Below are 13,529 nucleotides of genomic sequence, written 5' to 3'. Positions count from 1 at the left end.
CGCCAAGATGTCATGTGTGTATCTAAATGCTAATTTTTTAATTGATTTGATAAATTTTGCACTGAAACAAAGCTGCGTAGTGTTTTAACAATTGATTAGTATAATTATAATTATCATCTTTGCCACCAAAGCCTTCTGTCAAGATAATGTCAGATAACCTGAGTACAAGTTTAAGAGTTTCATTCTTAAAATGTTACTAATCCAGTTTTCTGGCCTATTTGTCCAGATTAAGAACTGGTGGTAATTCTTAAAAAAACACACAAAAAAACCTGGTGGTATAAAGCAGCATTGAGCTATCTGAAGTAAGAAGTAGATAAAGATGCACTCTTGTTTCATGCCAGTATATCTTATCTTTCTAGCTACATTGTAAACTATTCTATTCAAGGGCAGAGATAGTATGATGAATTTTTTTAAACATTCCCCATATTCTACAACTTAACTATCAAATAATACTTGATTGTCTAAAACGGTAACTTTTGAAAATGAAGAAATTACTGGTGAGGTTTTAAAGCTTTTTTACTCCCTAGAATGACAAATGACAAATGGCCTGTCTCTCTACTTGGGCCACTTAACTTGGCTGTAGCAACCTTTTCCTCCTCCAGGAAACTATCACAATCAGAATCATGCTGTAACTATCAGCAGGTGAGCCTAGTCCTTTATTGTATGTGTACAGTCCCTGTCTATATCAATTAATTTTAAAAAACATTTAATTTTTCTAATATCATTTGATAGCCTGTTATTGACACTGCAAGGCCTTGTGATTTCAGAGACTGATAAACATGGTTACTGCTGTCACCATATTTAGTAAAATGTAAAACAAGTGCACAAAGTGTTGTGATTGCTGTGGCAGGAGTTTATGTAACAGCAGACACCTAAAGGAAGAAGAGGTCACGTGTGGTCCTGGGAGTCAAGGGCATAGTGTGCTATAAATAAGGATGTCATTACAACTTTAGGTACCACAAATATAACTTCAAAAAGCAGTTGACACTTGAGTTGAATCTTAGCAACTTAGTGTCCAAGAATCTAATAGAGAACTGGAGTACCTTTCCAAGCAGAAGCAGCAATGTGAGAAGGTTGCAGAGGCAAGAAAGAACCAGCTTTCAAAGAAACAGCTTTTAGTAGTTTTATTGATTTTTGCTATTGTTTTCTTCATTTCTATTTCATTTATTTCTGCTCTGATCTTTATGATTTCTTTCCTTGTACTGACTGGGTTTTCTTTGTTCTTCTTTCTCTAGTTGCTTTAGGTGTCATGTTAGATTGTTTGAAATTTTTCTTGCTTCTTGAGGTGAGATTGTATTGCTATAAACTTCCTTCTTAGAACTGCTTTTGCTGTGTCCCAGAGGGTTTGGGTCATTGTGTTTTTGTTGTCATTTGTTTCTATGTATTTTTTTATTTCTTCTTTAATTTCTTCAGTGATCTCTTGGTTATTTAGTAGTGCACCGTTTAGCCTCCATGTATTCATGGTTTTTTACAGTTTTTTTTTTTTCCTGTAATTGCTTTCCAGTCTCATAGCATTGTGGTCAGAAAAGATGCTTGATACGATTGCCATTTTTAAAATTTTCCGAGGCTTGATTTGTGACCCAAGATGTGATCTAGCCTAGAGAATGTTCCATGTGCACTTGAGAAGAAAGTGTAATCTGCTGTTTTCTAATGGAATGTCCTATAAATATCAATTAAATCTGGTCTATTGTGTTATTTAAAGCTTGTGTTTCCTTATTAACTTTCTGTTTGGATGATCTGTCCATTGGTGTAAGTGAGGTGTTAAAGTCCCCCACTATTATTGTGTTATTGTGTTACTGTCGATTTCCTCTTTTATAGCTGTTAGCATTTGCCGTACGTATTGAGGTGCTCCTATGAGGTGCATATATATTTATAATTGTTATATCTTCTTCTTGGATTGATCCCTTGATCATTATGTAGTATCCTTCCTTGTCTCTTGTAACATTATTTTAAAGTCTATTTTATCCAATATGAGTATTGCTACTCCAGCTTTCTTTCACTTTCCATTTGCATGGAATATCTTTTTCCATCCCCTTACTTTCAGTCTGTATGTGTCCCTAGGTCTGAAGTGGGTCTCTTGTAGACAGCATGTATATTGGTCTTGTTTTTGTATCCATTCAGCAAGCCTGTGCCTTTGGTTGGAGCATTTAATCCATTCACATTTAAAATAATTATTGATATGTATGTTGCTATTACCATTTTCTTAATTGTTTTGGGTTTGTTTTTGTAGGTCCTTCTCTTGTGTTTCCCACTTAGAGAAGTTCCTTTAGCCTTTATTGTAGAGCTGATTTGGTGGTGCTGAATTCTCTTAGCTTTTGCTTGTCTGTAAAGCTTTTGATTTCTCCATCGGATCTGAATGAGATCCTGGCAGGGTAGAGTAATCTTGGTTGTAGGTTCTTCCCTTTCATCACTTTAAGTGTATCATGCCACTCCCTTCTGGCTTGTAGAGTTTCTGCTGAGAAATCAGCCGTTAACCTTATGGGAGTTCCCTTGTATGTTATTTGTCGTTTTCCCTTTGTTGCTTTTAATAATTTTTCTTTGTCTTTAATTTTCATCAATTTGATTACTCTGTGTCTCAGTGTGTTTCTCCTTGGGTTTATCCTGACTGGGACTCTGTGCTTTCTGGACTTGGGTGGCTATTTCCTTTCCTATGTTAGGGAAGTTTTCAACTATAATCTCTTCAGCTATTTTCTCTGGTCCTTTCTCTCTTTCTTCTCCTTCTGGGACCCCTATAATGTGAATGCTTGTGCATTTAATGTTGTCCCAGAGGTCTCTTAGGCTGTCTTCATTTCTTTTCACTCTTTTTTCTTTATTCTGTTCCACGGCAGTGAATTCCACCATTCCGTCTTCCAGGTCACTTATCCGTTCTTCTGCCTCAGTTATTCTGCTATTGATTCCTTCTAGTGTATTTTTCATTTATTGTATTGCTCATCTCTGTTTGTTTGTTCTTTAATTCTTCTAGGTCTTTGTTAAACATTTCTTGCATCTTCTCAGTCTTTGCCTCCGTTCTTTTTCCGAGGTCCTGGATCATATTCACTACCATTATTCTGAATTCTTTTTCTGGAAGGTTGCCTATCTATCTCCACTTCTTTTAGTTGCTTTTCTGGGGTTTTATCTTGTTCCTTCATCTGGTACATAGTCCTCTGCCTTTTCATTCTGTCTGTCTTCCTGTTAATGTGGTTTTCATTCTACAGGCTGCAGAATTGCAGTTCTTCTTGCTTCTGCTCTCTGCCCTCCAGTGGATGAGGCTAGCTTGCATTAGAATTTTCATATGAAAATCTTGAACTAAGAAAGTAGTGGTAGCAAGGACAGGTGGAAAATGTTAGGAACATTATGGTCTAAAGATTTGGTGACTGATAACATGTGAAGTAAATAAGAAGAACTGCATAGTGTCTCCACAGTTCCTGGAAGGTGGTTCTTACCACGATAGTGACTACTCCAGAAAAAGAAACAAGTTTGTAGGAAAAGATCATGGATTCACTTTAGGAATCGTAGAGTTTGCGGTATTTCTGGGACTTAAAGTAGATAAGTCTCAGTGGCATGTATATGTGTTTATATATATATGGGTTTAAAGATCAGGGTAGATATTCAAAATGAGTATAAAGGTTGGAACTTAAATTGTAACATGTATGAGATCAGGCAAAAAGCGAAGAGTGCCAAAGACCAGAACCATGGAGAATCCAGCATTTAAACAAAGCAGAGAGAAAGTAAAGGGGAGGAGGGTGGAGTGGAAGTAGTGGGTGCAGGAAGGAGAGGCAGGCTAGACAGACAGAACTTGGAGATAATATTCTAAAGCATTTTCAGGACAGCATAGATTAGACTATAAATTGCCTTCTGTGTCCATTTTTTACTCTTTCTTTTAGAAGGGGAACCCCAGGTTTTAACTGGGTGCATACATTGCAGCCTAGCTAGTCCTTGTATCTCAGTTTGCCTTGCAGTGGATATGACTTTGTGTCTAAGTTTGGGCTGATGGGATGTGCACAAATGATGTGTGCCACTTCTAGATCATCACCTAAAATGTGAAGCCACTTACTGGGGACTTTCACCCCCACATCCAGCAGGCTGGAAGCACATGTGGAGGTGAGCACACTTAGCAGTAGACTGTTTTATGAGAGAGAAATAAATTAACTTAGTTTAATGCATTGTGTTTTAGCCTCTCTTTGTTATAGCAGTTTAGCCAAACCATAACAAATTGGGTCAAAAGTTGTTATTTGTAAATGAATGAACAGGAGTGGGGAAAACTTGGGTGTGGATCTCCCGATTCTGTCACTTGGGAGAGTTGCACAGGGTTTTGATTTTGGAACGATAGAAATAAAACTGATCATAGTTGTCTGCTAGGTGCCACAGTGAGCAGTGTTTACCCAGAAGTAATTTAAGCACTGTTTATATATTTTAACTGTAAAAGTCTATCAATATCCAGGACCAGATCGCTTTACTGGTGAGTTCTACCAAACATTTAATGAAGAATTAATACCAGTCCTTCTCAAAGTCTTCCCAAAAACATCAGTACAGATGGGACCGCTTCCAAACTCATTTTACAAGGCCAGCATTACCCCTATACCAAAACCAGACAAGGATGCCACAAGAAAATTGCAGACCAATATCCCTGATGAACATAGATGCAAAAGTCCTCAACTATATGTTAGCAAATCAAATTCAGCAATACATTAAAAGGATCATACTCCATGATCAACTGGGATTTATTCTGGGGACGCAAGGATGATTCAGCATCTGCAGATCAATCAGTGTGAACACCACAATAACAAAATGAAGGATAAAAATCATATGATCATCTCAGTAGATGCAGAAAAAGCATTTGACATAATTTAACGTTCATTCATAATAAAAACACTCAACAAAGTGGCTGTAGAGGGAACATGCCTCGGCATAATGAAGGCCATACTATGGCCACAAGCTATACATCATAATCAACAGTGAAAAACTGAAAGTTTTTCCCCTAACATAATGAACAAGATGAGGTTGCCCACTCTCACCACTTATTTAACATAGTACTGGAAGTCCCTAGCCAGAGCAGTTAGGCAAGAAAAGAAATAAAAAGCATCCAAGTTAGAAGAGAAGAAGTAAAATGTTCTCTGTTTGCAGGTGACAGGATACTCCATATAGAAAACCCTCAAGACTCCACTAAAAAACTGTTAGGGGCTTCCCTGGTAGCGCAGTGGTTGAGAGTCCGCCTGCCAATGCAGGGGACACGGGTTGTGCCCAGGTCTGGGAAGATCCCACATGCCACAAAGCGGCTGGGCCCGTGAGCCATGGCTGCCGAGCCTGCGCGTCCAGAGCCTGTGCTCCGCAACGGGAGAGGCCACGACAGAGAGGCCTGCATACAGCAAAAAAAAAAAAAAAAACTGTTAGAACTGTTCAACTAATTCAGTAAACTTGCAGGATACAAAATCAATATACAAAAATCAGTTGTGTTTCTATACACTAATAACAAATTAGAAGAGAATTTTTTTTAATTCTACATAAAACTGCATCAAAAAGAATAAAATACCTAGAAAGAAATTTAACCAAGGAGGCAAAAGACTTATGCTGACAACTGTACAACATTGATGAAATATATTAAAGACACTAATAAATGGAAAGATACTCTGTGCTCATGGATTGGCAGCATCAGTATTGTTAAAATGTCCATACTGCCCAAAGCAAGCTTTAATGCAGTTTCCATCAAAATTCCAATGGCATTTTTCACAGAACTAGATTAAACAATGCTAAAATTTTTAGGAACCACAGCAGATCCTGAATAGCCAAAGGAATCCTGAGGAAAGAGAACAAAGCTAGCAGCATCACATTTCCTGATTCCAAATGATATTACAAATATGTAGGAATCAAAACAGTATAGTATTGATGTGAAAACAGGTACATAGATCAATGGAATAGAGAATCCAGAAATAAACCCATACACACACACACACACACACACACACACAGAGTCAATTAATTTACCACAAAGCAGCCAAGAATATATAATAGGGAATTACTGTTGAGAAAAGTGGACAGGCACGTGCAAAAGAATGAAACTGGACCACTATCTTACGCCATACACAAAAATCGACTCAAAATGAATTAAAGACTTTAAAATAAGACCTGAAACCGTGGAACTCCTAGAGAAAAACATAGATAGTAAGCTCTTCGACATTCGTCTTGGTGATGAGTTTTTGAATTGGACACTAAAGGCAAAGGAAACCATCAACAAAATGAAAAGGCCACCTATAGAATGGGAGAAAAATATTTGCAAACCATGTATCTGATAAGGGGATAATACCCAAAATATATAATGAATTCATATAACTCAATAGAAAAAAAAAACTCAGTAGAAAAAAAAATCTGATTTTAAAATGGGCAGAGGATCTGAATAGACATTTATTTATACAAAGAAGATATACAGATGGCCAACAGATACATAAAAAGGTTCCTCAACGTCACTAATCATCAGGCAAATACAAATCAAAACCACAATGAATTGTCACCTCTTACCTATGAGAATGGCTGCTATCAAAGATATAAGAAATAATAAGTGTGGCAAGGATGTGGAATAAAGGGAACCCTCGTGCACTATTGGAGGGGATATAAATTGGTGCAGTCTCTGTGGAAGACAGTATGGAGGTTCCTTAAGAAATTAAAAATAGGACTGCCATGTGATCCAGCAATTTTACTTCTGGGGGTTTATCTGAAGGAAACAAAAATCCTAACTCAAAAAGTTATCTACACCTTGTGTTCACTGCAGCATTATTTACTGTAGCCAAGACAGGAAAATAACCTAAGTGTCTATCAACAGATGCATGGATAAATAAAATGGGGTGGGTGTGTGGGTGTGTATATACACACACACATATGCACACATAATGCAGTGGATTATTATTTAGCTATTAAAAAAAGAAGAAAGTCCTGCCATTTGCAACAACATGGATGACCTTGAGGGCATTATGCTAAGCGAGATAAATCAGAGAAAGACAAATACTGTATTATCTCACTTATATGAAGAGTCTCAAAATTCACAGGTGACAGAAAACAGATGGGGGGGGCGAGGAATGGGTAAAGGTGGTCAAAAGGTAGAAACTTCCATTTATAAGATAAGTAAGTCTTGGGGATATAATATACAGTATGGTGACTAGGAGGAAAAAATCAATCAATAAACAACAGTTTTTACAGAACCGAATATAAAAGTTAATCTTGACAAAATAGAGAAGCTGGCAATTTAAGAGGCAGAGGGAGTAATGGGAAGGTAGAGAAAGTATCTTATAAAGTAGAGGAATTTGATGGAACAAGAAACAGGTTTTAAATACAAACATATTTACAAAGAAACAGAAACTGCTATTTGAAGTATAAGACATGGGGAGGATGTGGGAAAGGGATGTGCTCCCTGCTAGGGCAGCATCCATGCAGCAGGGAGTCAGAAGGTAATCTCTGAAGTTAATAACTCAAATAGTGGCATGAGTATAGTACTTAGAGCCACGGAAATAATCAGTAGAACTAATAACTACTGAAAATGGTTTCCTCAGGAGAGGAGTGAGGCCAGATATACTTAAGTTCTCCAATAACTGCATCAAGTATCAAAAAATCATTTTCTTTTAATATCCTTTTCCACGTTGACAAAATTGGTTTATCTTTTTTAGAAGAACTGGTTTGAGTTCATTAACTTTATTCCTAACATTTTATTCTTTTTAATGCTATTATCAATGGAATTCTTTTTACCGCGAGTTTTTTGGTGTGTATTCTGAGTTCTGTGATTAGTTTGTATTACAATTAGAAAAAAAAGATGATTTATATAAAATTTTTAATACTTTTATCAGATTTTTGGGGTTGCATATAGCAGAAGTTGACTCTAACAAGTAGAAAAGGAATTTTTGAAGATGTAGGACTAGTCAGAGAATCAATAGGAAAGCTGGAGGACCAGGCTCAGAAGAGGCCAGAGCTATGGTAGCTGTAAGACTCTAGATAGCAGGAACTTCTCAACTGTCTCTTCTGGGTGATAACACAGAAATAAATGAGCTCTGACTTCTTGTTGTCTTTCTTTTGTTCTCTCTAATCAAGATTCAAAATCCAGAAGTGAGCGTCCTGCTTTGATGCCTGGCAAGGAAAGTACATGGCACCTTAAGTTACAGTTCTAGGAGTCCACACAATGGGGACAAATGATTACCCAGAATGAAATTAGGGTGCTGTTATCAAAAGAAGGGAAGTCTGGCAGCTAAAAAGCAACAGATATTCACTATGATATTTAACTTTTTGTTAATGCAGAATTACAGTTTACAATGTTAGTCATAAAAACAGTTATCAATATTGAATAAGAAATAATTTGTTTTGCTAAAAATAGAATTACCATATGATCCAGCAGTCCCACTCCTGGGCATATATCCAGACAAAACTATAATTCAAAAAGATACATGCCACCCCTATGCTCATAGCAGCACTGTTCACAATAGCCAAGACATGGAAACAACCTAAATGTCCATCAACAGATGAATGAATAAAGATGTGGTACCTATATACAATGGAATACTACTCGGCCATAAAAAAGAACGAAATAATGCCATTTGCAGCAACATGGATGGACCTAGAGATTTTCTGACTTACTTAACTTAGTATGATAGAGAAGGACAAATACCATATGATTTATATGTGGAATCTAAAATATGATACAAATGAACCTATCTATGAAACAGAATCAGGGACATAGAGAATAGACTGGTGGTTGCCCCAGGGCAGGGGGGTGGGGGGGGCAGTGGGAGAGGGTAGGAGTGGGAATGTGGGATTAGCAGATGTAAACTACTATGTATAGAATGGGTAAAAACAAGGTCCTACTGTATAGCACAGGGAACTGTATTCAATATCCTGTGATAAACCATAATGGAAAAGAATATGAAAAAGAATATATACTGTATATGTATATAGCTGAGTCACTTTTGCTGTATAGCAGTAATTAACACAACATTGTAATTCAATAAAAAATAAATTTTAAAATTTGTTTTGGATACAATGGTCCCAATTATTGTCACTTAACCTGTGTTGGAGTACTCACCACACTGAAGTTCTCACTCACAGATTTCTCTCTCACTTAACTGTAAGTTCCATATGTTCCATAATGCAGTTAAATTCAATTAGAAAAAGAGAAAACAGACTTTTATAGTCATATTGAGGAGGACTTTGTGATAATTTAACACTTGCTAAAATGTCTGTCATCTCCTTCTTGGTTTACCTAATCAACTTGTACTTACTCAAGGCTCAGCTCAAGCATAACCTCATCCAGAAGGACTTTCTTACACTCTCCTAACCACATCCCATTATGGTTTACAGACCACTCATCACTGTGCATAACGCTATTGTTCTCATCCCACTGTGTCATACTGGTTGACTTGTCTGTCTCTCACACCAGCCAAACTGGCAGGCTCTATCTTGTTTTGTGTCTATGCATCAAACATTCAGTAAATATTTGTTGAATGAGTGAATGGATTTGCCAGCAGAAAGGGGGCAGGGCATTCCATATTCCAACAAGTGTAAAGTCATGGCACCTGGTACATTGAGGAATGGTGACATTCCAGAGGATTAGAGTATTGAAAGATTAATGGGAAAAGAGACGGGTGAATTTGACTAGAGTTTGTCTCTACAGGACCATGCATGCCAAGTTTAGACAATTCCATAGGCCTCAGGAACAGAAGAATGAGTGAGACTTGGCAATGGGAGGAGGACAGGACACAAGAGGTTATTTGGTGAATAAATACGGGTTGGGCTGGAGCTAGCAGAGAACCTTTCCATGGTGGAGTGTTGCTATCTGTGGAAGTTAGAGAGGTTCAGACTTGGTTTGGGAGCAAATTCACCCACCATGCACTAGGTACTTTTTTAGATACTGGGGACACAATAGTGGATAATATGAACAAGATTTCTACTCCCATTGAGTTTTTACTCTAATAAGGGAAGACAGATAAAAACAATAGACACAAAGGTATGCGTACACATGCTCGAAACTAGAGTGCCATGTTGCAAGTAAAATGTTCCATGACAGCACTCTCTGCATGAAGCATTGAGAGCAAGCTGGAGAGAATTTCCCTAGATGATAGCAGATACCCTCCTTTCCTAGCCCACATCCCAGCCATTTACTGCTAAGTTTTTGTAAGTATAATGACCAATATTGTACATGTTCTTTAGGAATTTGTCTAAAATAAAAGGTTTGTAAGTTCTAGATTTTACAAATGTGTGTATTACTTATGCACTCTCCAAAAAGTGTTGCAAGCAAGAAAAAAAGATAATTTTGTCGCAGTAATACTTTCTTCTTTAGCAAAAGTGATTTCCTTCCCAACCCTCCCTGTTTTATACTACATAGGGATCTTCTTTTTTAAAGCTTAATTGAGTAAATATATGATAGTATAAATAAAAGTCAGTCATTGCCTATGTTATTGGCAAGTTGTGTTTCTAGTTTACATTTCTAGTGCCTGAAAAATAATCTGGTGTTTTTACAGCTTAGTCTCTAACCTTGCCAGCTGTTCGGGGCTTTTCCTTCACTAGAATGGACTCCGGTAGTAAAGGAGTTTTGCCTCTGCCAAGCGCCCTGGCTTTCACTCTCTTCTCCTGGTTGTGGGCGTCGTTTAATGATAAAGGCTCTTTCCTCTTTTCCAGGGTGCTGATAAGACTGTGAAAGGTCCAGATGGACTGACTGCCTTTGAAGCCACTGACAACCAGGCAATCAAAGCCCTTCTTCAGTGATGGACGGATGGGCTAACAGCTCTGGAAGAATGACTCTCCTGTGGCCTCACACTGCTGCCTGTCTGTCTGTCACTCTCTATCTGCCAGCTTCTTCAGCTAAAATACTTCTAGAGGGGTGAGGGGAGAGAGAAATTCATAACAAATCAGACTACCAGAAAAAAACAATGTTTGGGAGGAGAGGAGAAAAACAAGATCAGGCTTTTACTAGGATTCCTGATCAGGTTAGCCTCTTTTCCATTTCCAGTAAAAAAACACAGCTTATACCCATGGGAGAGCAAAGACAAAATATACCATTAACGTTTGACCTTTTCAGCTCCCTGGCTAATTTATTAATTAGATTGCGTTGAGGGTCTGACTCTACCAAGGCCAACTATACATTTGGTAGCCCCATCTGTGCGAGCAGTAGTGGCTGCTGTGACGTAACTTAGGGTGCTGAGATAAGCAATTAGCTCTAGCCTTCTGCCTTAAGATTCACTCTAGTGGGGATCTCCCGGCATAGTTAAGAGCGCTGCCTGTGGTTGGTGACCAAATCTTCCCTCGGTGACTTCCAGCTTTATGTGAAAGCTCATTTAAGGCGAGGAGGGGCACACTCCTAAACTGCTGGGCGGCTGAACTTTGGATTTCCTCTCCCCCTTCACATGGATTTCATGTATCTTTAGATAAAACTGACTAGTTTTATTTATAAAATCTCAAAATTTTGGAAGTCTAAAGGAGAAATCATTCCAGTATGCATATTTTTTTTCCTCTAGATTCAGACATTTATAGAACATTGAAAACACTTTCAAACTCCTGCTGGTAGTAAAAGGGGATTTAAAAATAGAATCATAGCCATAAGCCTGTTAGTATCATAAAGAGAGAACAGTTGTCTTAGTACCTATGGATTTTCTTCATTTGCTATTTGAATGGATTGGCCTCAGTTGTGTTTGGAGAATCAAGGAACATTCTCTGGAATGCCTCTCTCAGACCCATCCTGGATGCTGATTACTTATTGCACCAAAGCTATCACTGGGGTGAGATTTACTGTTTGGACAAACTTAACCCCATCCCTTAAAAATATGCGTGTTACCAAGTTTCCCTGAGGTGTTGATAGGCTGAATGTATGCCAACCCACCTGCATAATATATATTTTTTCTTTTCTATATTATGCATTGCATAAAATGTGAGAACTTCAAATTGTATTCTGTGTTCTTAAAATACAGTGCCCTAAAATGGTGTTCTTGGGACCTGCAGAAAATATTTAGACACATTTTCTAATGTTTATTTCATGAGCAGTACAGCTAATTAAAACATATACCCTTAAATTTGCTGTCCTGCATATAAAATACTAAGATTCCCTTGACTTGCCATCCATATAAGCTTACTAAAAATATAAGGGTTTTTCCTTAGCCATGTCATGCAATAATTGAATGTACCTCAAATTTTTAAAACGGGGGAGGGTGGGTGAGGGACTTGTATTCAGATTGTGGATAACAAAGAATTAATGATGATTTTTTAAGGCAATGTAGCATTCTACAGCAGGGTTAAACTAGTACCAAATCAGCCTGGCCAACAAGTCTTACTGACCACTTGCTGATTAGTTGGTTGGTGTGTGGGTTTGTGTGTGTGTATTTTTCCCCATGAACCCTTTTTTTATCCTGTGGCTTTTTCACTTAAAACTAGCCTAACCCTGTAATTTTCCTGCATCCAAGAAAACAATCACAAAATGCTGGTTTAAATACTTTGATACATTTGGCTAATTCTGCTGTCTTAATGCAGCCTATTTATTAGAGTTGGATTAAAAGTCGGTAATCAGTACTTCATAACATCACTGAACTGAAACACAGAGCTATCCTCACTGAAGATGGAGGGCACTCTATCAGACTGTAACTGTCAGCGTAGTGACAAGCTGTTTTGATATCTCTGTTTCCACTTCTTGGCATACTGCTGTTTAAAAGGCTTGGATTTTACTCTCTACGCAGTTTTACCTTTACTCTCAAAGTATTTTTTGTAGTTGGCTGCTGCAGAGAGTGCACTGTCCTGTCATTCCTAAACCTGGTCTGCTTCCACAGTCACCTGGTCTGGAGACCATGTGATTCTGTGTACAGTTTATCCTCATGTTCCTCGTAATGCAGTAGAGGCTACTCTGCCTTCCCTCTTCTTTCTCAGCCATTTTGTAAACCCCATAATTATGAAGCAGTTGCTTGAGAAAATAACAGATAAACAGAATAGACTGACCAAGATGGTTTAGTTTCTTTTTTTTAACTAGGTTATTTATAATGTATTTCTGAACCACTTGGCAGAGAAATTCACAACACTTAATGTTCATATTTTGACTAAAGGAAGCTAAAACCTTGTCTGCTTTTTGGTACTACATGCATTAGTAAAAGATTAAGTAAGTTTTGTTCTCCACTGAAGTAATATTTAACATCTCAGAAAAAATCTTGCATGTTCTGTAGTTTTGTATTAAGTCAGTCATATTGTATGCACTGTATCAAGTGAAAACAGGTGGTTTACCTGTCTACATTAGTATACTAACAGATTCCCCCTTGCAGCGTCAGACTGGTATCTGTAGACTTACGGTTGAGCTATGGCACGAGAATCGATGCAGTAGTTCACAGCTCACCTTCTAAACCCAGTGGGGCATGAAGGAGAGGTAGGTGGGTGCAGTGAGTGGAAGCTGCCAGCAAGTACACCCTTGATTCATTGATTTCTTTCCCCCAAATAATGGATTTCAAATCTATATGTACCTATTTGATTTTTTTTCCCTAAATCTTCAACTGAGCTGCTGTTTTCTTCCATGCAATACTGTATACTCGATTGTGTATAGAAGAAGCTGG

General features: G+C 37.8%; 1 protein-coding gene across 1 annotated transcript in view; it reads left to right on the top strand.

Annotated features, from left to right (window-relative positions):
• MTPN (myotrophin) overlaps positions 1–13,300 on the top strand; it is a 61,330-nt gene extending 48,030 nt beyond the window's left edge. Inside the window, exon 4 of the mRNA XM_060020963.1 lies at positions 10,627–13,300. Within this exon, the coding sequence (XP_059876946.1) occupies positions 10,627–10,713 (87 nt within the window). The 3' untranslated portion in view covers positions 10,714–13,300. The remainder of the gene's footprint in view (positions 1–10,626) is intronic.
• The last annotated feature ends 229 nt before the right edge of the window (positions 13,301–13,529 follow it).

This window comes from Delphinus delphis, chromosome 9 (genome assembly GCF_949987515.2).
Source record: "Delphinus delphis chromosome 9, mDelDel1.2, whole genome shotgun sequence".
Classification (NCBI taxonomy): Eukaryota; Metazoa; Chordata; class Mammalia; order Artiodactyla; family Delphinidae; genus Delphinus; species Delphinus delphis.
Note: the sequence above shows the minus strand (reverse complement) of the source record. Positions and strands in the feature narration are given on the sequence as shown.